This window comes from Lytechinus variegatus, chromosome 13, assembly GCF_018143015.1.
Source record: "Lytechinus variegatus isolate NC3 chromosome 13, Lvar_3.0, whole genome shotgun sequence".
Lineage (NCBI taxonomy): Eukaryota > Metazoa > Echinodermata > Echinoidea > Temnopleuroida > Toxopneustidae > Lytechinus > Lytechinus variegatus.
The window spans coordinates 13,008,121-13,035,186 of NC_054752.1; the positions used below are offsets into that span (position 1 = coordinate 13,008,121).

The 27,066-nt window shown below is 36.7% G+C and overlaps 2 protein-coding genes across 3 annotated transcripts; both read left to right on the plus strand.

Moving 5' to 3' along the window:
* Positions 1-1,978: 1,978 nt before the first annotated feature.
* On the plus strand, positions 1,979-26,557 carry LOC121426176 (vitamin K-dependent gamma-carboxylase-like). 2 transcript variants are annotated; one of them, XM_041622375.1, is made up of 16 exons: positions 1,979-2,020; positions 9,014-9,338; positions 9,799-9,954; positions 11,857-12,022; positions 14,258-14,336; positions 14,709-14,815; positions 15,332-15,495; positions 16,344-16,525; positions 17,068-17,193; positions 17,796-17,927; positions 18,611-18,762; positions 19,577-19,746; positions 20,444-20,574; positions 21,581-21,770; positions 22,555-22,690; positions 24,315-26,557. In XM_041622375.1, the coding sequence occupies exons 2-16, from the start codon at positions 9,083-9,085 to the stop codon at positions 24,436-24,438; spliced, it is 2,271 nt and encodes a 756-aa protein (XP_041478309.1). In that variant the 5' UTR covers positions 1,979-2,020; positions 9,014-9,082; the 3' UTR covers positions 24,439-26,557. The 2 variants fall into 2 exon arrangements, with proteins under 2 accessions (XP_041478309.1, XP_041478310.1); XM_041622376.1 differs by having other exon boundaries at positions 2,004-2,024.
* Positions 2,407-4,400, plus strand: LOC121426652. The gene is made up of 2 exons (XM_041623022.1): positions 2,407-2,485; positions 3,138-4,400. Exon 2 carries the CDS (start codon positions 3,147-3,149, stop codon positions 4,398-4,400), a length of 1,254 nt encoding a protein of 417 aa, XP_041478956.1. The 5' UTR covers positions 2,407-2,485; positions 3,138-3,146.
* Positions 26,558-27,066: the final 509 nt, after the last annotated feature.

Here is a 27,066-nt window from a genome sequence, read left to right on the forward strand (position 1 = left end):
TCTTCCCCTGATTATTTTATTCATTCGTCTCCCTCCTCTTATTTTTCCTCCTTTTTTTCCCCTTCTTTTTTCCTTCGTTCACCCCTTTTTCATTTTTTTGCTCCGCCAATAAGGGGGGGGGGGGATCCCTCGGCCCCCTGGATCTGCCTATGAAAGTTTTCAAGCAAAAGAAATATACAAACATGTTCACATAAAGCACATTATATACAAAATACGAGGGTGCTGTAAGGCTTTCATGTACAAAAGCCCTTTAAAGTCACAAAAAGTTCGTTGTATAAAATTCACGCAATATGAAGCACATAACACCTAGCTTAAGAAGAACTTCAGTGAACAAAATGTACAAATAAAAAAAATCTAAGGTGATATACTTCACAACTTAGGAGCATTTCATTTTGGAAAAGACTTCCTATGGGATTTTTTTTTTTGGGGGGGGGGTGACGGTGCACTGCACCCCTAGTTCATATAGCTGTAGAAAGGAAAGGACGCTTACATCAACAAACGGACAATGTTGAACAAAATAAAAGGGGCATTTATCAAAAGTAAATATGGCATATTCTAACTGAATGGTTCATCGATGATGATCAGAGGTGAAAAAACGGGCTCATAAACAGAAGATGGAAAAAGAGCCAAAGGGGGCAATAAACACAATTTTTAAAGGGATTATACGATTGGATGCACCGTGCGTTTTTAGCATGCTCTTCCCTTCAGAAGGGAAGAGCATGCTAAAAAATTATGAGGAAATCGTACCGCAAAGTGACTGGGCACAAAAAGAACGTATTTATTTATTTTATTTATTTTACTTATATTCATATTCCACAATCATCAAAGTACATTTCGTAATCATGTTTACAATGGAAAAAAAAATGCATAACATATGCAGGATTGTAGCAATGAAATGAAAAAAAGTGGAGGGGCCTACTAAAAAGCAGAGCTTGTAAAATGTAGACCCCCTATCAAAACTTTATACAAGGGTAATATGATACAAATAGAGTAAAATAATCAGCAAAATTCTATAAAATTATATAGATATAAACACTGTAACACAAATGTATTTACACTATATACAAAAGTAATTATGGACTTAAAAAAATAATCAATACTACCGTGGATAAGTATGAAGTTCACAAATATTAGATTGAATCAATAAGAATTCAGGAGAAATTTTTTGATGAGTAATTTAAATCGTATAAGATTAGCTGCCTCTTTCATTTCTCTGTCCAGAGAATTCCAGAGTTTTGGTCCTGTGAAAAATACAGTTTTGCTAGAAAATACTGTTTTACTTTTAGGTAAGTGATAGTCATTTGATTGTCTCGTATTATCTGAATGTAAAGTATTGTTTCTCATAAATTTCTTTTGTATAGGACATTAGGTACACTATTTCTATCTAGCTGATACATGAATTGGAATAGTTGCAAGCGGTACAGGTCATTGATTTTAAGGATACGTTTCTGACGAAACAATTCATCCGTATGAGCTCTAAAGGACATATTGCATATTATTCTCAGTACTTTTTTCTGAAGTAGCAAGACTTTATTTAGTCTCGTTTGAGAGGCATTACCCCATGCCAGAATTCCATAATTAAGATATGGTAGAATTAATGCACAATACAACATGGATAGCGCCTGTGCTGGTAGAACGTATTTAAGCTTATTGATGATTCAGCATTCCACGCGCGGGGGGGGGGGGGCTATATCACGTAAAATTTTCCAAAAAGAAAAGAAAGAAAAAGGCCGAAAACCGAAAGTGCCTTCATATAACTCTTCATCTGGGATTGATGACCTTTTACTTTGCTTGCTAAGTTTATTTGAGAGTGCATGTCCGGCTTTTTCGCTAGTCTATTAAACGAAACCCAGCCCCTTTAGAAAAATTCTGGAGCCGTGCCTGCATGCAATAAGGTAAGGTGCGATACGTGACCTTTAATTCTTTCATTCTTTTATTAATTTTTTTTCTTCAATTAATTAATATTCGTCTACACCGTAGTAGAGAGGCAATTGGTCGGGATCCAACTTCGCAAAAGAAGGTAGGTAATTAAAGGGTTTGCATATTTTTAATTTTATCAGTGTCTGTAAGATATCACGTGTGATTAAAAAGACAACATTTGGTGACAATTTTTTTTTTATTAGATTTCTATTCCTTGTTTCAATTGTTTTTATTAACGACGTAAATGTCCCGCGGACGGATTTCAATGTGCCCCATACATAGACATTTGTGTTGGCGGACGATCCGGGGAGTCGTAATTCCACACATGATAGGCCTAGGCCTACACAGTAATGGTCGGTATGAATTGAAATTTGAAGGAGGAGGACCCCATAACTCTATTGAGATACAGGGTTGAATAATCGAGTGTGCACTTAGCCATAAAGTAATCTTTAAGATACTTATCGACTGATTTTTTAAGTCTCTTAAGTCTTTCTAGTGAGTTTTGGCCTACTATCTGAATTTTTGCATTTTATTTCATGAGTTTGCCTTGCCCTTGGTCTAGTACTTGTTACGATATCAGTATGGATATCTAAGCACTCCATACACTTCCCGCAACATGGATACCATGCCTGTTGATTGATCTGCCTAGCTGGCCTGTATAATAAACCTGTATAGGCCCTATACGTTCATACCAAAGTCTCCACCATGCACCAGAGTCCTTTGTATTGGATCATGGTGGCAGCTGAAACCAGTGATCGCCTTTGAAATGACAGGGATCAAGTAACCAGATACTGTATTGTTGGGAAGTAAACTGCATGTCTTTTTACCGAAATTCGCATGCTTCATAACCTACTTACTAACCCAACGGGTGCCCGCTCGCCCCGGCTATCGCATCGCTACTGTACCGTACCGTACTGTGCATACCCAATGCACTGTCACAGCAAATCACAGCTGGTGTTGTGAGAAGGAGCGAGATGCTAACGGTAACTGTAAACAATCAAATATAGCCTGAATAAGTTATAACTGTGTTCAATCACTGGCACAGAGGTCTGCATCATAAGATCAACATACACTAAAAGTTGATAAAACCTAAATTACTTAATTTTCTGGACTGGAGTGTGAACAATGAATTAATATTTTCCTAATATTAATTGTAAATCTGGAGTGCGGGAAGTGTATGGAGTGCTTAGATATCCATACTGATATCGTAACAGTACTATACTAAAATGAAACCTGTTCCTTCAAGAGCAAGTAATATTTCAACTAGATCTAGAACTAGTATTGGTAATACAAATAATGCCAATGGCAATGCCACTTCTGGTGGAGGTGTTAATACTAGAGCAAGTGGCGGTAATAATAACCGAGGCAGAAGGAGTGTAGGGAATGCAGGTCCAGGAAAGAGTGCCGGGAGTCCTGCACCACAACGGAGTAGCCAGCCTAGATCTAGCTCACAACCTATTCAGACTCGTAGGACTGAAATTGCACCTGCTAGTTACAGTGTGTGGGTTTGTAAGTTGTGTGACATTGAGTTTGATCAAGATGAAGATAAACTTGTTGTTTGCAGTAGATGTGACTATGCATTCTGTGTGTCTTGCCTGCAAATGCCTGATGATCAGTATGATTTTCTGGCGAACTCTAGTGCTGATCTACATTGGTATTGTCCAGATTGCAAACAGCCTGCTCTCCATGCTGTGCGCGATGACTTTGAAATTGAAGAGAGATGCCAGATGTATTTTTCCAAAGTGGCTGCTAGAATGGATCAATTTGAGGCACAATTAGCAGTCAAAGCTGATGTTTCAGTAACAAATGAGCTATTTCGCAGGGTTGAGAAGTTATATGGAGATAGTGAAGGTACTTGGATGAATATTGACCGGCTATTCAGAGATGTTGATCAGTTGCAGGCCAGTCGCAGTGGTATGGATGAGTCTGTTACTGCTGCATATATCAATGAAATGGATGCAAGAAATAAGAGAAAGAAAAACGTGATATTTTTCAATGTGGAAGAGGAGGGTGATGACATAGCATCTTGTAAGGAGCATGACGCATCTGTTGCATCAAATCTAATCTCCACGATCGATGAGTCGGTTGGTAGCGTTGATGCTAATGACTGTAGGCGACTTGGCCAGAGAAATGCAAGTCAGGGTAACCAAAAACCCAAGCCTCGCCCACTCCGGGTGACAGTAGCATCTGAGCAACAGAGGGATGCTATACTGAAGAAGGCTAGTAGGCTAAGGGAGAGTGTAGCGTCTAAGCACATTGCTATTCGTAAAGACATGACACCCATGGAGAGACAGCGTCACCGTGAAAATGCTAAGAAATGGAGAGCACAGCATGCTCAAACTGAACAGGGCCCTGGATCTGGAAGGTCAGAAAGCCTCCAATCCAATGGGCATCCCAAGACAACCCCGCACAACCATACTGGGGCGCAGGATCCATCTGGCTTTCCCCCATTGGGTGATAGTCGACAGGCAAAAAAGTAATTGACTTTTCGTACAAGTGTGATTATAAATATGTTAGTTATTGTAAATGTGTTAATAATTGTAAATGCGTTGGTGCTTATATTCAGTTAATCCGTTGTGTTAGGTGTTCCAAGCAAAGTGTTAGAGCTACATGTAATGTAAGAATTCAAGATACAAAAGATGTTCCAGAATCTTTATCGCCACCCCTAAATACACAGTTGATCGATAACACAATTATACTTGAAAATCATACTCCTGATACACTCTTAAGTACACAATCAATTGATGATAAACTCTCACTTGATGACACTCTGTTGGATACACAGTCAAATGGGGACACTTTCTCCAATTCACAGTCAAACGATGACCTGCTTAAATCTTTGAGATGTATGTACACAAATGCTGATTCGTTGCGTAATAAAATGGCTGAACTTAAGACTTTTATCTTGAACGAAAAACCCCACATTGTTGCTGTTACTGAAGTCAAACCGAAAAATTTCAGGGAAATTCAACTTGAAGATTTTACCTTAAATGAATATGTAATACACTTCACTAATGTTACCAATGCCCCTGGTAGGGGTATTATCATTTATGTTCATGAATCATTGAGTGCTAATGCCGTCAACGCATCATTGCACCAAGACTTTAATGAAGTCGTTTTGGTTGAATTGCATTTAAGGAGTAAAGATAAGCTTTTAATTGGTTGTTTTTATAGAAGTGACAGTGGAAGTAAAGCAAATAACATGGCATTGTTAAGCACAATAGCGAGTATTTCGAGGACGAAATATAGTCATATTCTATTAATGGGGGATTTCAATTACCCAGATATCAACTGGGATTCATGGACGACTTCCAAAAATGAAAATAGTGAAGAATTTCACTTTGTTGAATGTGTACGTGATGCCTTTTTGTATCAACATGTAACACACCCTACCCGATTCAGACATGGGTTCAAACCGAACATCCTTGACTTAATTTTCACAAATAGAGATGATCTTATTTCAACAGTTCAACACTGCAGTCCCTGGGTTCTAGTGACCATGCTATATTGCTGTTCAATCTGAACTGTTATTATGACCAGTCCAGTAACATGAAAAAAGTATTTCTTTACGACAAAGCTAATTTTGTTGATATGAGGGAAGCCTTGGCTTCATTAGACTGGCGTACTCTCTTTGCATCTGCAGGTAATGATGTCGAAAGGCAATGGTGCATTTTCAAAGGTAAATTGAAAGCTGCTCAGGACAAGTACATTCCAGCAAGAACAATATCTAGAACACAATCGTGGGGCAAAAAAGGTGATTTCCCCATAGATAAAGATACTCTTTTACTAATAAAGAAAAAACATAGGAGTTGGGAGCGTTATCTTAGAGATAAAACAGAAAGCAAGAAGAAGACTTATAACAGGCTTCGTAATAGGGTCAAAACAGCTACTAGACGACTCCAGAAAAACTATGAAAAAAATATCGCTAAGGCAGTTAAATTGAATCCAAAGAAATTTTGGCAATATGCGCATTTCAAAACAAAAATTAGAACTGGAGTGGCATCTCTTAGGAATCCACAAACAGCTGAACTTGTTGAGGGAGATCGCGATAAAGCAGACATTTTACTAAATTATTTTTCTACAGTTTATACCACTGAGCCTCCTGGTGATATTCCTACACCTTCTCAGCACAATATAGTTGAAGATTTTGGTGAAATTGTGGTAAATGAAGATAGTGTTCTTTCTTTGCTTTCCAAACTTGATGTTTCTAAGTCTCCAGGGCCAGATGGGTTCCATCCTAGGACTTTACGTGAAGTAGCTCCAGCAATTGCTCTACCTTTGAGTATCATTTATAAGACCTCTTTACAGAAAGGTGTTGTTCCCTGTGACTGGAAATCTGCCAATGTGAGTGCTGTTTTTAAAAAAGGTGATAGATCGCTTCCATCAAATTATAGGCCGATAAGCCTCACATGTATAGCTTGTAAACTTTTGGAATCCATTTTACGCAATGAGATCCTTGATCATATGAATTCAAATGGATTTTTTAGTGATAGGCAGTATGGGTTTTTGCCTGGTCGTTCTACTATGTTGCAGTTGCTTAATGTCGTTGATGAGTGGTCTAAAGCTCTTGAAGAAAGGGGTACAATTGATGTAATCTATTTAGATTTTATGAAGGCCTTTGACAAGGTACCTCACCGTCGACTGCTTGAAAAGGTCCGTAGTTTTGGTATAAATGAACATGTGGTTAGTTGGATCGAGGCATTCCTTGTTGGAAGGAGACAGAGGGTGTGTGTGAATGGCGAGTTCTCAAGTTGGGGTCATGTAGAAAGCGGAATTCCGCAAGGAGTGTCCTTGGCCCTGTGTTATTTTTGTTATACATCAATGATCTTCCAGACGTTGTTACTGAAAGTAATGTTTATCTTTTTGCTGATGATACCAAGCTATTCAAGTTTATAAGAGATCAGAATGATTGCAATTCACTCCAGAGAGATCTTGACCATCTGAAATGCTGGTCAGAAAAATGGCTGCTGAAATTCAACCCAAGAAATGTAGTGTACTCTCTATTGGTAACACGCAAGACCAGCAGGAAGCTTTTCCATACACATTAATGAATGATGCGCTTGAACATGTCACCTCCGAAAGGGACTTGGGTGTTGTAATTGATGATAAACTCAGCTTTGAAGAACACATGCAATCAAAAATAAACAAGGCCAACAGGCTTATGGGCTTGATCAGACGAACTTTTGTTTATCTTGACAAAAATAACTTTGCTCTGTTATATAAGTCGCTTGTCCGACCACAAGTTGAGTATGCCCATGCTGTGTGGAACCCTATACTGAAGAAACATATACATGCATTAGAGAACGTACAAAGAAGGGCAACAAAATTAGTCCCTGAATTAAGGAAGCTTTCCTATCCACAACGACTTAAACGGTTAAAAATCCCAACTCTGGCGTATCGAAGAGTTAGGGGTGATATAATTGAAACATATAAACACTTTAATAGTTATGATCAATGCACAAAACTTAATCTAGAAGAAAAATATAGTGAACATACCAGGGGTCACAGTAAAAAATTGTTGATACCAAGGACAAAGACCCAAAAATATAGGAATTCTTTTTATGTTAGAATACGTAAGACATGGAACAGCCTAAATAATGATGTTGTCACTGCCCCAAGTGTGCACAGTTTTGAAGCTGCCCTGGATAGATGCTGGAAAAAAGAGCCAATAAAATATGACTACGAAAGCCCTGTTCCCGGAAGTGAGCCAGCCATCTTGAGGAGGAAAAACCTAGAACTGAATACAGAGGCATAACATGCCTACATTCAGAAACTTCCCTAGGTATCCCTAGGTACAACCGTTGTCACACTGAACAGCCTTTAGTTAATCCATCTCATTATTTTTAAGTCTGTAAGCATGGTAAGACTTAATTTATAAAGAGTGTGCCCTGTATGATAGTTAACGACATGGTGAAATTAGTAGGCTTTTTTAGCCTGTGTTCAACAGCTTAAACTGTTAAAGTTGAAGGTGTTCTGTCTCATTTTTGTTATTTTTTTTATTGAAACTTAATATGTCAGATATTAAATCGAAAGCGATGTAGAGTCGGTCTATGATATGACTATGCAGGGGCATAACGGGTAAGACATGTAAGAGGGGGCCAAAAGGTTGCCTTATATAATGTAGGACTGTTATTTTGACATTTGGTTTCTTTAATTATTTACAGTTCAAGCTATTTTGGTATTTAGTTCAGCTTTGTTCATGTTGTTTACATTTATTGCTTGATGCTTTTGTTGTCATCCATCTATTTGACTTTCAACCTGCTTCCCGTGTCATTCCTTTCCTATTCAGATGTGTTCATTCATTACATTCCCACATCTGCCTGCTTGGTTCAACATTCTTATTATGTAATCATCCCAAAAAAACCCTTTTCATGAGAATCTAACTTTCAGATGGATTTTGACAGTGATATTCAGAAAATACCATCTTACACCTTTCAATTTTCCTATTCTTTCTTAATCTCCTCATTTTCTTTTTTGTTCTTGGTTGTAGAAAATATAGGAGCTATGGGCAAAAACCCTTCCATCTGTTAGTGCTATACAGGCGGGGTTCTGGACCTCTGGATATTAATTTATCAATTTTAAACCTTACAGATGGCTGCTATTTTAATCAAATCCTGGGTGTATAGCTATTAAAAATTTCTAAAAATTTGCCAATGAGCGAAGCGAGCTAGAGAGCTTTTGAGATGACATTCTAATAATGTAGTAGATTTTACATCATAATCAGCAAATACATCATAATTTCATTAGAAAAGAGTTCAGGTAGACTTAGGTAAGAAAATTGTATCAGATGAAGGTTAAATATTCCCCAAAATTGGTTTGTATCTTGTTTGGAGTCCTCTGCTTCCAAAATCGCAATTTCTTGATGCTTTTTCGAGATAAAATTTGCAGATGTTTTGCCAATATTTTATAAAAAAATGGAGAGCTTGTCTTAAAGAAAGTTTGGCCTACTAGATTACGTAAGTGTACTTCTTCTATACCTCTGTGCTATGAACAATTCTCACAGATAGATTGGAACTCCTGTTATTTTATCACCATGCGATTATTTTAGCTCTAACTTTCTTATTTAATAATGTGAAACTTATTTTTTTAATAGATCTACCCTGATTGGACTCCAAAAAGATTTCAGCATTACTCATCTCCTCTCACCATCACTCATCTCAGCATGCCAACTAAAAGGAGACCTAAGTCAGCAAAAGGAACAGCGGATATGCCAGATACCGGCAGGACCCCCTCGGCTTCTGGTGATGCCCCCGCACCCAGACAAGCTGTTCCTACATTATCCCAGAAGGGGTGTAACACTACAATGAAGAGCCTTCTTGGATTTGATATCTCAGATATTAGTTCATGGAGTTCCTTCGTAAAGCTCATGAATTCTCCTCAGGATCCAGCATCCATTGCAGTATGGAGAATATTATTTGGTAAGATTTATTTATTTTTTTTACCATCTGATAAAAATCTTGTTGCATTTCCCTATGCAATGTATTACTACAGAGTGTAATGTATTTATATATGTGTATTAATTTCTCTTTCATGATGTATTTCATCATTTTATTGATTTGTGTTATAGAGTGTACACTAGGTTATTTATTTTTTTATTCATTTCTTTATGAACTTGTATTTGTTTATTTTGCCATTCATTTTTATTCATTTATGTAACATATATTTTTTCATCATAATTTGTAAAATGTACCAATAGGGAGCTTCCAACCGACAATCTCTGCTTTTTAGTAGGTCTCCTCTTTTAATTTTTTGTGGTTATTGTATCGTGCAAATCAATTATAAATGTCATTATGTTGTAAACTGAACTGTCATTGTGAAAAGATTGAAAGAAGAAAATAAATGAATTGAATTGTTAACACCCTTAATTTCTTCCACCAGGCCTGGTTATGATGATAGACATACCACAAGAACGAGGTATGGCATACGCAGACTATCGATGGGGAGATCCCAACGAATGCCGCTTTCCGCTTTTCAATGCTCTTAAACCGCTACCTGTTGATTGGATGTACGTGGTTTATTTGACAATGTATATAGGTAGGTATACAGGGGGTAGTCTCTACCCAATTCTTTCATCTTTACAGTAATAATAGTTGTGTTTTAATATATAACAAAAACAGGCAAAAAAAATCATTATTTTTAAACATTTTCTGTGGCTACTTTCCACAACTTAACTGCCTAAATATGCAACATTGGATAAAAATTAATATTGCAATGAATGGGGTTTTCCAGGGCTCCTTTTAATTTCCTGTGGGCTCTTCTGAGCATTTCAGGGGCTAAGTCGCCCCCAGTCCCCGTGTATTTTTTTCCCTGAAAAAAACCCTCCGTTTTGATTGCGGCACTTTGAACTGTGTTTTTTTTAAAATAAATAATCATATTTTGATCACAAACCTGTTTGTTGATGATAATTGATTTTTAAGTCTTATACTTTTTTTAGAGGGGGGGGGGGGAGCTGGTGGTTAGGGGAGATAGTGAAAACTACCCATACAAGATATCTCTGGAGCAACCTTACACTCCCTTTGCTTTGGTCATGGATATGTTAGACCGGCGTTTAACTGTTTGTAGTGTAGGCCTATAGAATGTGGGTCATTTCACATTGCCCAAAATATGTATAATGTTTTTATAATAATAATAATAATATAGGGTATTTATATTGCGCACATATCCACCTTGTAGGTGCTCAAGGCTCTCCTATATTACCTGGCTAGGCTAGGCATTCATACCGCACACAGATTTTTAAGGAATTACTTCCTACTGGTACCCATTTACCTCACCTGGGTTGAGTGCAGCACTTTGTGGATCAGTTTCATGCTGAAGGAAATTACGCCATGGCTGGGATTCGAACCCATGACCCTCTGTTTCGAAGTCCGAAGACTAATCCACTGGGCCACAACGCTCCACTATATACGCTCCATTATAACTAAGATATGAAAAAAATTGATCCCTCATCTTTTGATTAAATCATCCTCAAGTCAACAGCCTGGTTAGCTTTGTAGATTTACGAGTAATTATGGTCACAATTTACGCAGTTCAGCGGATCCCCTGCTTTTACAGATCACATCCTTCAAAACCAAATAACGCTAGGTGATCAAGCACTTGCTTGTGCAGCCCCCAAGCTCTGGGATAGCTTATGCCTGGAAGATAGGAAAGCACCATCTGTAAACAACTTTAAAATCAAAGCTCAAAACACATCTATTTTATTAATAACAAGCTTTTTAGGAGTCCTAAATAGTGCAGTAGAATATATACTTTATGGAATAGTTTCTGTGCTCTATATATTCATATATTATCATTATTATTAACCTGTTGGATTTTGAATGACTTTGCTATATAACACTTTTTTCCATAGACTCCAGTCTGCATGTTTGAGGGCACAGTCTTTAATGGGTTAATCAATTTGTTGTAATTGATTGTTTACCAAGTGACACTATAGCCTAATTGCATTTGATCAAAAATTGCATTGCTATTAAGATTCTTGACATTTGAACTGTCCAAATGTGTAATCTTGATCAATTTACCTATGATATAGAGTACTTGTCATTTTCTAAGTAAATGGGATCTTTCAGTATGTTATGATATACCTTTTTATTTTCTAAATAGATAGTTTGGTGTATTATATGCTTTTTCATTTTCTAAATAAATAGATACAATGTAGGTTGATTTTGGTATATTATAGTATACTTGTTATTTTGTAAATAAGTAGGTTGATTTGGTATATTGTGATAAACTTATTATTTTCTAAATAAATAGGATCATTTGATATATTATGATATACTTGTTATTTTATAAATAAATACCCGGTAGGATTATTAGGTAAATTATGATATACTCTTGTTTTCTAATTAAATAGGTTGATTTAGAATACTTTTGTTATTGTCTAATTGAATAAGTTCATATGGTATATTATGATATTCTTCTTTAATTTCTCTAATTAAACAGGTGCATTTGGTGTATTTCTTGGAGCCTTTTATCGTCTGAGCTGCCTCCTCTTCTGTATCCCATACTGGTATATCTTCTTCTTAGACAAGACAACATGGAATAATCATTCATATTTGTATGGCCTGATCAGTTTCCAGCTTATCTTCATGGATGCAAATCGGTTCTGGTGAGATCTTTTGCATATTTAGATATTCAGTAATTGCCAGCTTTAACAAAATATAATGTGAAAATCCATATTTTATTGTTCAAAATAGGTATCTGAATTAAAAAATACTCAAAAAATTGATATTGCCCAATGATCTTGGGCCGGGCAGCTACAGGAGGCGCGATAGGTCAGTCGGTAGAGTGGGGGATTCGTATCCGGTGACCTGGGTTCGATTCCCACTTGGTGCGTTAGTGCCCTTTGGTAAGGCATTAATCCTCAGTACCAGGTCCTTAGGAGAGGACCTTAAGCCTTCGGTCCTCTGGTTCCTTGCTTACAAGCATTCATGCTTTCTTAGCAATCAGGGGCCCGTTTCTCAACACCGTCATAAGTCTAACTTCTTGACTAAATCGGAGATAGTGAGCTACTTGTCCGCTAACCGTTTCACGAAGCCCTCTTTACCAAGATCGGGTACAACAACCACACTAAATATTTATGACACCTCCGAACCTGTCATAACTTCTTTCTTGATGACGTAGTGGCATCACGTGGGTAGACTATGACATGCAAAAGTGCCGAGAAATTTGAAAATTATAATCTTACGTAATCAACCATAGAGGTTGAAATTACATCCCAAAACAAGTGGGATAATGCATTCAATGATCATTGTAATACAAAGTAACTATGAAAACTGTTGGTAAAACGCCACAAAACTATTCATTTTGAAATAGTAAAATAATGTAATCGATAAAAATTCTTACCACGTCAGGCCATCCATAACTGGGCATGTATTTGTCGTTTTCAGACCCTATTGACATTTGGATAAATTCTAATCTCTAATTTATACATAGAATTTGTCAAATCGTAAGATCGGTATCAAAGATTTATAAAATAAAATGTTAAACTATATTTCGATGATGTTTGGAATCGTAAAACATTGAATAATTATCATAAATTTACAAATAAAACCATTATGGTTTACTTTCGTAAACTATTAAAATTGGATATCCCGGGGGTACCCATCTCAACGTCCACATGTGATTTTTTTAGTCATGAAATAAATTATTCATAATTCAATTTTTCAGCAATTGAAGGCCCCAGTCTGCATGGTCTAAGTATGTATGATGCATAATTTACCTGTGTTATTGTTTTTAAAAGATGTAATTCCCAATTCATCACAATATTTGCAATTTTGTCATAATTTTTCTTTTTGAAAATTATGCTATTTTGAGACTAAGGCTACGACTCGTCTGCTCTTTTTACCGATAGTATCGATATCAAGGTATTTTAGTTAGGAAGCCTTTCGTGAAACAGGTTTAGTAAGATTGGAACTAACTCCGTGGTTTGTGGATAAAGATATGACTAGCTTGTCCAGGTGTTGAGAAACAGGCCCCAGGTAGAAAATCGCACTGTGCAGCGCCAAGTCGATGTTGCTCTGTCCCTTACACTGTTGAACGCCATACAGGGTAGCAACGACTCCCGCCTTTAACGTCTCTTGGTCTGGCTCGGCCGGGGCTTGAACTCCTGACCTCCTGGTTGTGAGATGGACACTCTACCAAATGAGGGGAAAAAATGGTGGTATATTGCCCCCATTTAATGATTGTCAAGCAATGTTCACATACCAGTTTATATGCCTCCATCCACCATATTTTTTTGTTCTTACAGACATTCCTGTTTATGTTCTCATGATAACTAAAATATGCTCCAAGTATGAGAGTGACCTTAATCTGATTGCTTGAGGTATCAAGTGCAAAGGTCATGCAGGTCACCATGTACACTGTCATTGGGGGTGGGGGGGGCTTGGTAAGGGGGTGGAAGGAATGAAGACGGATACAACAGTCACAAAAATTGGCATAAAAAGGAATATTGATACTGTTATCTTTTTATATTAATGAGAGCACTGATGATTTTTTCCTTTTCTCACTTAAGATGATGACACTTTTATTCATATTCATGCTGACGTTGTTTGTATATTTTAAGGGTTGCTTATCGATTTTTTATTTTTATGTTAAATGAATTCAATTCTAATTTTAACCTGTTGGGTGTTTTTATAACTGTCCGTACTTCATGAGTAACTTTACGAACGATTGGTGATCTTTTCTTAGGTGCTAAATCAATGTTAAATGAATGAAGATTTGGTGTATACCATTTATCACAAGAAAGGATCACCAGTTGCTTATAAAGTATCTTCTAACTTATGAACAGCTTTATAAAACACCCACTAGGGATATATATTTCTACCTCTTTTTTCTCTCACAGGTCTGTTGATGCCTTGCTGAATCCAAAAATAAGAAATGCCAATATACCTCTCTGGAATATTGCTATCATTCGCTTCCAGGTAAACTCAATTTAAAATCCAAAGATGGGTTAATGATAAAAGAGTGTAGTTGCAGCAAAAAATTATTTCACAAGAAAATCTTTAAAATAAAGTTTTATTTGTCACCATATTACCATAGATGTAGATCTGGTACATTACCGGTGACGTAGTCTTAACTTTATGAAATCATCACATTTTAGCTGTAAAACTGATAAATGTGCAGATTACCAACATAGAAATGCATATATGGGGCAGTGTTTTAATATCGCTTAGAAAAAGACTTAACATTAATGTAACAGCATGCTTATATTATTTATTTCTCATTACTTCCTTTTTCACTGTTTAATCTTATTTTCTATTTTTTAAAATTGTTTATGATGTATTTGACCTTAGATCTTTGTGGTATATTTCTACGCTGGTCTAAAGAAATTGGATGCCGACTGGATAGGAGGCTATTCAATGGAATATTTGTCAAAGCATTGGATATTTGAACCATTCAGGTAAGAATTTTATTGCTTTGATTTCCGTGATTATTCATGTTCAAATTTCACTTTATTCACAACAATAATGTGTACAGTATGTTAAAGAATTTATGAAAATGATAATATTCAGTTCTTGTATGGTGCATGTCAGGTATCATTTAGCATTTCTAGGCACTTCCAAAGGTTATCATTAGTCTTGATTTAGCCTGGCAAGCTTTTTACAGTGCACTTTCTATTCCTGCCAGGTACCCATTTACATCACCTGTGTCAAGTGCAGCACAATGTAGATCAATTTCTAGCTGAAGAACATCACTCCGTTACTGGGATTGAACCCACAACCCTCTGTTTCCAAGTTTGGAGACTAATCCACTGGGCTACAATGATCCACAATATTCAAAAGAAAAAAAAATGCTGTTCATGTGGAAAAACGGCAAAGCCCAAAGACTTGTCAAGGTTGATCATCTGGTGTAACAAATATTTTCATAGCTCATGGTGATTATTTCCATCTTTTCTTGTCTTGAACATTTTTCTCAGGTTTATGTTAACAGATGAAGAGATTGATTACTTCATCGTTCATCTTGGTGGCCTCGTCTTGGATCTATCATCAGGTTTCCTTCTTTTCTTTGATGCTACTCGTCTCTTCGCTACTTTCTTCTGCTCCTCCTTTCATATCATGAACTCACAGATCTTCAGCATAGGTCAGTATTTATTACATGTGGCCTTTGGGGGTTATTTTATGTAAACAGGTTAGCCTTTTCAGTTATAAAGACTGCTCTATGGGGATCTCTTGTAGTAATTAACCCATTTTTATCTTTGGCCAAAGTCAAATTGATAGCCAGGGTTTATAACCATAAGGGAATTTCTAGAAAGTCAGAGTGTTTTTAAATACATTATACAGAATCATAGGTTGGTATTTATCACATGGGGGCCACTTATATTCAAAGGTGGACACAGATTTTCAAAATACATGTAGATTGGAAAAGAACAATCATCCTTCTATCATAGATTCCTGCTCAGAGGGTCTCAGAGTACCCTGAACAAGTATTTTAATGTATTCCTCCACTCCAAACACTGCCTCAGAATTATATGTTTCTGTTTCTGTTTGTGGTAACTCCCGTAGGAACTCGGCAGGACAGCATTTTGCTGGTAAACGCCAAGCTGGTATATAACCAATTACCTATGAAACATTTTACGTCCAGGTTAATCAGTCATAGTGGTTGACATTATAGACAACAGATATCAATCTTGGGCCTTTTTATCAAAGTGGAGACAAAGGCAGAGTTGGGACTCAAACTCACAACCTTGCGATTATGAGTCCAAAGCTCTAACCACTGGACCACACGACCCGTTATGTTAAATGATAGAGAAGTACATGTAGACAGTGTTTTCCTGAATAAATATGTTTCAATAAATAATTGAAATTTCAAAAATAAATAAATACATACATTTCCACAGTATTGGGGATTGAGAAATGTTTCCTTTTCATCTGCTTTTGGCAATTTTGATTTATGATTATCACATACTTGTTTTGATGTTATTATTGCAGGTATGTTCCCCTATGCCATGCTAGCATCAACGACTGTATTCTTCTCTCCATCTTGGCCGAGATCATTCTGTAGTGTACTCCCTATCTACGTGAAAAATAATATCCCATCGGTCAGCTTCTCTGCTACCATTCAGCCAAGTGAAAATTGCATCTATCCTCCTCCAAAGAAAGAAAATAAAAAGGTATTTATTGATATTATGAGGTTTGGTTAGTCTATTGATTATTCAAGCCTATCTTTATTTCTAGTAAATCCAAAGTGCATATCATGATTCCATTTCATGACTAGATTAGATTATGTTATACAACTCCCAAGAATGTTCTGTAATCTGATTGGTCCAGATCAGGTCACATGATATTCAGCAAATTGCACTATTGCATCCAAAATGCACTATCCTGCACTCTGAGGTCAGAGTGTAGGATAGTACAAGGTCTGGAATTGTCTAGAATTATCTTGAATTTAGATCAAATGTAACATTCGGGGCAACTCAGGAACATGTGGGGGGGGTTGTGGAAAACAAACAATGCACGCATTCTTGTGCATAGAGGACCTAAATAATGAACTCTGGACTCTACTCTCCAAATGGACATACCGCACTCATTGCGGTATGTCCATTGGCTCTTCTGGCACATCGTTCATTATTTGGCCCTGCATGCACGCGCTTACGTGCATTATTGTATATTAATGCATTGCCACTAATCAACCTGTTTCTGCTTTGTTACACAGAAAAATGACCCTTGCAGTGTCAAGAGGAACAGTAAAATGAGCTGGAGACATCAATCAACAGTGATAGGATTAATCATCTATGTATGCATCCAACTGTTCATGCCTTACTCGCATTTCATTACAAAGGTAATAAGAACAGAAACATTATCTTTACAAGTCAAAGTTATTTACTCTAGAAGCCCTTCCTAAAAAAACCTAACTTGTGAAAAAATCTTGCAGTAATAATTTATGAGTTTTTCCTTTGGGTCTCCACATCTTGTAAGACCAAATGTGTGATGCGGTTCCGAAGATACGCATAATTTTGTACATGTATTGCTTAAAAACATGATGTTGTATGTACTTTCAATACTAATGTCGTTTCAGCCATATATCATAAATGTATGAATATTCATGCTTTTACTGATACTTGAGTATTCTCCAAAATGTAATGAGCGAACAAAGCATCAAATGTAATATGTATATAAAAGGCTTCATGTATTCATAGTTTTGCTAAATATCTCCCAAACTGAATGTCTATCGCAATTCATTACTAGATTATGAATGTTTACCGTATGTCGTAAAACAATTATGATTTGGAGGATATGAAAAATTAAATGGTAACCGGCCTCAGACATCTGACAAACGCACAGAGGTATTATAAAGTGGACACCTTCATTTCATGCATGCATGTACAAGGTTATAAAAACTAGACTTTTCTTTTTTTTTTAATTTTATTAACACTTTTATAGGGATATAACAACTGGACCAATGGTCTCTATGGCTATTCTTGGGATATGATGGTTCATTCCTGGCATACTCAACATGTTAAACTCAAATATATTGATGGAAAGACTGGTAACGAAGGCTATTTATCACCAGATGTAAGTATAATGGTGTTTCTTGTTGTTATAGTACTCGACAAAGAGCGATTGTTTGGCCGGTCACAGTGATATGGCTAAGCAGAATTTTTTAAATTTTGTTATAGTACTGGATAGAAAGTAATCATTGGTCTGGTAACAGTATCCTTTAATCTTAATTGTTATAGTACTGGACAGAATCAGACAGATCATAGTGATATGACTATAAAGGGAGTAAACTTACTCTTTGGAACTATGATTAAATTGTTTGGTGGGTCATAGTAATATGTATCTTTTAATCTTGTTATAGTTCTGGTGCCTGTTGCAGAAAGAGTTGCGTCTAAACGCAAGCCAAAAAAATCAATCGCAAGTCCCAAATGCACGCTGTTGATTGGTTGAAAATCAAGTTGTGCATGATTTTTAGAGTTGCGATTGATTGCAACTCTTTCTACAATGGGCCCCTGTACTGAGAGTAAATGTTGGGCGGATCGTAGTGATATGATTATGTAGTATCCTTTAATGTCGTCATAGTAATGGTCATATAGTAATGTTTGCCGTTAACATTGGGCAGATCAGAGTCATTTATACAAGCAATGTCCTTTAATCTTAATTTTTATATTACTGGTCAGAAAGTAATGTTGGCAGTAAACATTGGGCAGATCAAAGTCATTTGAGTAAGCAGCGCCCTTTAATCTTACTTTTTATAGTATTGGACAGAGAGCAATCGATGGGCGGGTCACAGTGATATGACTAAGCAGTATGCCACATGCATCGCTCATCATCTCAAAGATATGGGTCTCTCTGAACCTCGGCTCTACATGGATGTATGGAAATCAATGAATGGGCGATTCCAGCAACGGTAAGCAATGGAGTAAAAAGATAATGTATTTTCAGCAAGAGTGGGAAAAATACAAATAGATATACAATGACAATGTAGGAGACAGATGACTATGATTTTAGGCTAAGATCAAATCATATCACTTCCTTAAAGAAGGGATACTCCAAGCTGACAATACTGTATCAAAATAAATAAAGTAAATTCACCAAGCAAAACGCTGGAAATTTCATCAAAATCTGATAAAAAGTAATGAAGGTAGTGATTTTCAAAAGTTGGCATTATTTATTTTTAAACACTTATAAAACTGACTTTAATATATGATTTATTATTGCAGTGCCACAAAGTAGAATGTGTGGTGATTTCATTTCGTCTTGTCGTTCCGTTAATACCCACAGTCATTAAAAATATTTGTTGTTATGGCAATTGAACTTGAAGATTGGCTTGACCTTCTGAAGATTTTTGCCGGGGACGGGCAGGTGCAATGAATACACCAGGGGGCGTTTCATCAACATTTTTGTCCGACAAGTTGTCAGATCTGACATCTTTCCTTGATTTTGATTGGCTGAGAAGCACTGTAACTATGGTAACTGTCGGATAAAATGGGACTTGTCGGATAAGACGTCTGATATGTCCTTTCATGAAATGCTCCCCAGGTAAACATCCTCCTTCGACAAATAGTATATTACTTTTAACGTGCATGCACAGAACCAATATTTGCTTCCTTGCCGATGGATGGAGTGTTTTCCAACTGCATTATCATCCGCACTGAATACAGCCGTGAGGCATGCAAACGCACAACGCTCTAGCATCCGATTTTCTCTTGTTCCGTGAATAGGATGTTCAACCCTAACGTGGATCTGGTGAGGGCGAATTGGTCCCCCTTCAGTGCCACGCCCTGGATAATGCCCCTCTTAACGGAGCTCTCTGATTGGAGGATTAAACTCACAGAGATTGAAGATCAGCTGGATGATGAACTCGATATTACTTTTGTAGCGGATTTTCCTGGTAAGAAGACCTCAGAAAAAAGTGATCCAACACTAGTGCTTGTGTGTGTGGTGTGATGTTGTAGCTGGGTTTGGAGTTATAGTGTAGTACTTGGGTGTGTAGTGTATTGTAGTGTTTAAATTTGTAGTGTTGGTTGTGTAGTGCTTATGCCTGTAGCTTATTGTAGTGTCTGGGTTTTGTAGTTTAGTGTAGTGCTTGTGTGTGAAGTTTATAGTAGTGCTTAGGTTTGTAGAGTAGAGTAGTGTAGTGTGTGGGTGTGTAATATCTAGATTAGTGTTGGTTGTGTAGTGTACTATTTTGGGGTTGGAGAGGAATGTGGTGCTTGTGTGTATAGTGTATTGTATCAAATTGTTACGCTTTGGTTTGTACAGGAGTGTAGGGCTTGGGTATGTAGTATATAGTGCTTTTGTGTTAAGTGTAGTTCTTGTGTGTGTGTGTATGTGGAGTGTAGTGTATGGGTCTGTGCTCATGTGCACGTACTGTATATTGTTTTTGCGTGGTGGAGTACATATCTAGATATTACTTTTATAGCAGATTTTCCTGGTAAGAAGATATTTGACCATGATTGCAACAGTCGTGCTTTTGTGTGTAGAACACTTCCTTGCTTTGGTTGATAGTGTAGAGTAGTGCTAGTTTATATCCTATTACTAGAGGTCAACATTGCTGCTGTTCAAGATATTTTTTTTTCATAAATCAGGTTTATATCTTGAGAATTTCATAAGTGAAGATCTTGGGAATACAACCATCCAGGTTCTTAGTGGTTCAGTCATGGTGGAGTTGGTAGAAAGAAAACGAAACATCACTCTTCACATTGGAGATCGGATACAGGTGAGGTTTCCAAGCATGTACATTCACTTTCATTTCATTTCATTTATTAGTCGATGATACATAAATAAAAACTTTTCCTCCACTGGCTTTTATATATATATATGTATACAAATTAATGAGGCAAAGTGGTAATGCATTGTACTTAGTTCCAACAGTTTATTTATTTACATATATATATATGTAAAAAATGAAAACATGGACAAGTACTTATGATAAATTGAAAATCTCTGTACATTGGTTTCTAGGGTATAGGTATCAACCCTGTTGTTACTTCTCAGTTAGATTCAAATGGAAGGATGCTCAAATGTTACTATAAATTTTTGTCTTGAAAATCTTTCCAGATGAAGTGATATCACTTGTGTAAATGTTATGTTCTCAACAAATTTAAATTTCAAATAATGAAGCCTCTTGGTGTCGTGGTTTTGACTCGTGCCTTTTAATCAGAAGGTTGTGAGGCCTAACCCCACCTGGTCTAAGCGTCCTTTGGCAAGGCATTAATACATACTTTGCCACTCTCCTTCAAGGTGTTTAATGGGTACCCGGTAGGATGCTAAAGCCTGTTTAGTATACCTAGCAACTGAGTTTCAGAACTCTGGTAGGAATGCTCCCCAAGGAGTAGCGAAAGTGCACATATGTGTGGGTAAGCCAAGATCTGATGACCGGGGTAATATTGTATCTGTAAAACGGCTTAGAGACATTATTTTGTTGTATTAAGGTGACACAACATTTGCTCCTACGACATTTGATCTGGTCTCAATATCTCAGAGGACACAGTGTTAGACTTAAGATTGTAATAAAGTATTTGGTTCAGAATAATGTAAAGATGAGGAAAAGGGCTCATTTTGTTTTGGAGGTTAAAGATTTATGTTCGGCTTAATGGGCCAATTTTCCATCGGAGCAATTGTTGCCGGAGCAAATGTCACAGAACCATAAATAAATGCGGAATATTACAATTATGCGGATGTTTTCTTAAGTTCATCCTTATTATATTGATCTCTTTCTTAAGTTGCCAGCAGGAGACTTCCATAACGTGCACACAGTGTCGGACACCCCGTCCTGCTACATGTATGTATTTGTGAATACCACTGAGCAAGCCATCGTACGCCAAGCAACAGACTTCTTTAATAAGCATGAGATAGAAATAGGGGACACTGAGACATTGGAAAACACAAATATCGATCCTAAAATTTTTGAAGGTAGGATGAACTTGATTTCTTCTGTTCAAAAGAGTAATCCACCCAGATATAAGGTCAAATTAAGTGAAAAGCAAAATGTTGAGAATTTGACACAATTGAATGTTATCTTACCTTAAAGAGAAATGCCAGTAGTTGCAGTAAACACTGATTTCATGAGAAAGTCTGTAAAATAAGGATTAATTGTCAGTATATCATTGAGGATCTAGATCTGGTACAGTTACATAAACCGAACTTTGTGAAATCTTGAAATCTACGCTGAAAAATGTTCATGCTGAAGATCACCAACACAGATAAGCGCACGTGGGGCAGTGTACTATAATCATTGCTTTGCTTTGAGTGTAGGGCCAACTGATTTCTCCGCTAATAGGGGAGAGATCAGTGGTCGGGCCCGACGCTTGACCCAAACCCTGTGCTTATTTGCTGATTTCTCAGCAATTACACAATTTCTTCCAGAATCCTATGGCACATATGTTTTATTTATACAAACAGACACTTTGGTGGTCATTTTATTGGATTCTGTACGATCTCATTTTTATATCTTTACCAAAACTGGCATTTACCTTTAACACACGTCTATTCGATGCTTGCTATTCTTGAATGTCAGTTATTTTTCAAGTTCTTAATTTATCAATGCATATGAATATTTCATCTCTTTTCATTCTTTCATTGTGCCTTGGGCTTTATGCAGAGTGGATTTGGCACCCTACAGATCCCACCTAGTATCATTATTATGACCATTATTGATTATCCTGAAGACAACTATCTCTCTCTGTTTCTTTTCTAGGATTGTCAGATGCAGTCAAAATGCGTATCTTGGAGAAAGTCAGTGCTAAGATTGAAAAGAATGAGCAAGCAAGTAGAACCATCCCAGAGAAGGCCCAGATATTTCTGGATAAAAAGAAACTGATATTTCACAGGACGTGAGTCAGAGTTTGAAATATTTAGTGCGACCAGCCACCCCAAAACCAACAATGGGTTGCCAGGGAAGGTTCTCTGTAAAAAGCCAAAACAGTAAATTAGTCTTCAAAAAGCAAAAACTTGAAAATGGCCCATCTAAAAGAGTAATTCTCTCTCTTCATACTGTCAAAAGGTCATGTTACAAAATTAAATAAAAAATAAGATACAAGAGTTCTTTTGACGTAATTTTTTTTTTGCGGACCGCTTTCACTAAGATTGTAGAGTGTGCATATCTCATGCGTGAGTGAACCCTTAACTTGAAACAATGTTTCCTCATTTTAAGCCCTCGCTTAGTTTCTTCTGCATTCAATCAAGTACTAGTGTGGATTATTATGGATCTGTTGACAATGTATATTATAAAAGGTTAGGATGTGCTTTTTAAACTGTATAAAAATCTCAAAATTCATTTTGGGTGACTTAATTGTTGGTTTGGGGAATGGCTGGTTATTTTAGTAAATGATTTAGATCAATTTTATCAAGTATATGCTTATTCACTTGTTCTATATTAGCACTCATTGAAGAATGCATACCTTTAGTGTTTTAGTTAGATCTGATAGTGATAAATTTTTCTTATCATTAAACAATTGTTTGTGGTTGGGGTGAAGGGGGGCATGGGGTAGAGTTGGTGTATATAATGAAGGAGGTATGGTTTGTCCCTTGTGTGGTCACTCTACACATGGCCTGCTACAATGTATGCAACAGCATCTAGAATGGATGGATGGATGATTGGATTGTTGGATAGAAGAGTTAATGGATGGATGAATGAATGGATGACTGTCTGACTGACTGACTGAATGAAAGAATGGATAGATGGAGGGATGGAATGAATAACTTAAGGATACATGTAGCTGGATGTTTGAATAGAAAATTTAACAGATGAGCTGAATGATGATGACTGAATTAAGTAAACAAAGAAAACAAATTGTCAAATAATAAATGACTTAACGAATCCAGAAAAAACATAGAATGATGCGATGAATGGAAGAATGAATAGATGAAAGGATGGACGAATGGTCGATTTGATGGATGAAGGGATGGATTGAAAAACATAAGGATCGCTGGATGATTGAATAGAAGAATGAATAAATGGGCAAGCCAAATGATGATGAATAAATCAAATAAACAAAGAAAACAAATTGTCAAATAATAAATGACTTAACGAATCCAGAAAAAACAGAATGAATCGATGAATGGAAGAATGAACTGATGCAAGGATGGATGAATGGATGGATGAATGGTTGAATGGATAGATGAAGGGATGGATTTAAAAACATAAGGATAACTGGATGATTGAATTGAAGGAGTAAATAGATGGGCAAGCTGAATGATAATGAATAAATTGAATAAACAAAGAAAACAAATACTAAATGACTTAACGAATCCAGAAAAACATAGAATGAAGCGATGAATGGAAGAATGAATAGATGAAAGGATGGATGAATGGATGAATGGTTTAATGGATGGATGATTGAATAGAAGAATGAATAGATGGGCAAGCCGAATGATGATGAACAAATCAAATAAACAAAGAATACAAATTTTTAAATGACTTAACGAATCATGAATATTTTTATCTTGCTATGACAGGATTGTGAAGACTGTGCAAGCTCTAAATCACATTATTCTTGGAGGAGAGTCTGTTGTTCTGAATGATCATCACACCACAGACAGAACAGGACAAGACAATCAGAAAACCCATGTTGAACTTTGACAATAAACTCAAATTAATGTGCAGATAGTACCCGAGTTATAGATGTGCTTACTTAAAGAAAAATTACGGAACCCAAAAATTTCCTTATAACAAAACACCTTGCTGTATCCACGGACATACTAAATTCTATTTTGTTGTTTGAGCCTGTATTTTCCCCTTCTTTTTTATATTTTAAGTTGATGTCTGAGTGCCATTGGATTTATTAATGACACACATACCACTGCCCCCCCCCCTTCTTCTAGGACCCGGTAGGATTTATTCCTTGAATGCTTTAGCACCTATATGGCGGCTCAGCTACAGCCAGGGTAATAATATGATATGTATTAAGCGCAGTAGAGTATATGCAATTATAGTAGCTGCGCTATGTAAATGGACCATATACACCGTTTTTACATATGATCGGCTTTTGCATCAGCTTTTTCGTAGCGTTTACCGTTAAACGCGATTATCTTGCATCGGCTCTCAGTTCAGAATCAGCAATTTTGCACCACCAAAGTAGTAGGTTCAGAACCACGAGCCGATTCAGAATCGGCTTTTTTTACTACGTGTAAACAGAAAGCTGATTCTGCATCTGCAATTTCATTTACATTACCATTATGACGTACTTCAAAGCGCACGGATCCAGCTTTGTCTTTATTATGACATATATTGTTGGTGCGCGGATCATTTCAGTTTTTTGACACGCGAGCCGATGCAGCGTGTAAATGCAGTGCAAGATAAACCCAAAAGCCGATTCTGCATCGGCCTTTGGTTCAGAACCAAAAGCCGATCACATGTAAACATGGTAATTATTGTAATTATTAGAAATGGAACCATTATATCAATGGCCTCGAATAGGAAATAGAGTGATCCTTTCATATATGTTGAAGAATATATTGTTCATTTTTGTACACTTTACATTTGACTAGTATTTTCTGCCTCTGCCTTCTATCCCAATGATAATAATAATTTGATAGTAATTATACTTGCTGATAGAGCGCTAATAATACTTTATCAGAAGTCTCCAAGTACTCTAGGTAATGCAGCAAAATTACCCTGGCTTTAGCAGAGCATCTGTTACGCACACTGCATTTCAATGAATAAATTCCTACCAGGCACCCATTCACCTCACCTGGGTTGAGTGCAATCAGGGCAGCTCAATATGGGTAAATTTCTTGCTGAAGGCAAACACACCATGGCTTGGAATCGAACCAACATCCCTCAGAGTGAAAGATGACAGCCATAACCGCTACACCACGATGCCCCCAACCACAAGGGTAGTGTAGTGTTATATTTGGTTTGGTGCTGCAGCTGGTGTTGGTAACACCAGCCGCAACAAAATCAACAGATTCTTGTATATTGGAAAAGTAGTTGCAATCAATGTGCTTCGAGTAGTAGCAGTATTTTTGTTGATCGTGTGCTAAGCACTGATACGTGTACATCGGGTACTGAGCAATAGCTATGTGTGCTTTATATCGCATTCTAGGGACTCGAAATATGAAGAAATTAATCCTGATATACTCAATGAAATTTTAAAGGCTGAATATTTAAAAGAATTTCATTTTTTGGCCATTTAATTATCTATCCTCATTAGTGACTGGCTGGAATGCTCCTCGGGGAGTGATGGATGCGCATATGTAAGAGTCCGATGACCGGGGTAATAATAATCTGTATGTTCTTAGATATGTACAATTTATGTCTTGAGGGCATTTTTAATAACCAATTAGTATTATTCTAATGTAAAGAAATGAATTTACATTTTTATTATATTTTTAGTATAAACATACTCTAATTAAAACTCCAAGAAAGATATAGAATATTGGGTGAATGTCTGCCGGTAATAATTGACTTTCAGTGTAGGCCTATAGGTAGATTGGCCCAAAATTGTTTGTAGATTAATAGCCAAATAATAATTTGTTTGAATGATCATTGATTTAAGTTATGAGAACGTTTGTCAAAGTAACTTAAGACCTAATCTGCCAGTATTCTTGTATCATGTTATTTATTGTATGTAGATGCATTTCATTGTGTTATGAAAATTGGGTCAAATTAGGGGATTTTTTTTGAGGCAGCCAAAATTTCATATACTTTCTCCATGGATGTAAAAATTTGTGTTCACAAGTGATCCTTTATTTTGCAATGAAACTACATATATACTGCCAAGAGCTGACCAAGTCGTTGTGGTTATTATTGTATGACATCATATATTGTCTGATGAATTATTTGTATTGTTAGTGTTGCAGTAGATTTTCTTGTCAGTTGCTATTGGACCTGAAGCTTCAAGCTCAAATTAGCAAACGGCGGCGCAAATTGTGGTCTAAACCATGGTTTATGCAGATTCAATGCAGTAATTTCTTATAACGTGGCGCAAATTGAGATGCAGCCAAGTAATGAATGTGCGCTTTTAACACAGCGCATGTAAATACTTAACAAACCCACTGTTCAAACAATCTACTGTTTATGTTGACTGATTACATTAACAGCTCTCCATTGCTGTATTAAACGATAGTAACAGATGCGAATGAGCACATTGTGGTAAAAGCATTTATTAATTATTAGGCCCATTCCCTAGAACTGTGCTACATGTACATGTAAGTGTCCATCTAATTAATGCATAAAATCCGCTCTGCAGAAATCATGTTTGAGATC

What these genes read in the sequence shown, in the direction of transcription:
- LOC121426652 (XM_041623022.1), top strand. Translation starts at nt 3,147, where the DNA reads ATGAAACCTGTTCCTTCAAGAGCAAGTAATATTTCAACTAGATCTAGA.
- LOC121426176 (XM_041622375.1), top strand. Translation starts at nt 9,083, where the DNA reads ATGCCAACTAAAAGGAGACCTAAGTCAGCAAAAGGAACAGCGGATATG. An exon ending in CTCACAGATCTTCAGCATAG is followed by an intron (nt 15,496 to 16,343) that starts GTCAGTATTTAT and finishes TTATTATTGCAG; the next exon opens with GTATGTTCCCCTATGCCATG. An exon ending in ACTCGCATTTCATTACAAAG is followed by an intron (nt 17,194 to 17,795) that starts GTAATAAGAACA and finishes ACACTTTTATAG; the next exon opens with GGATATAACAACTGGACCAA.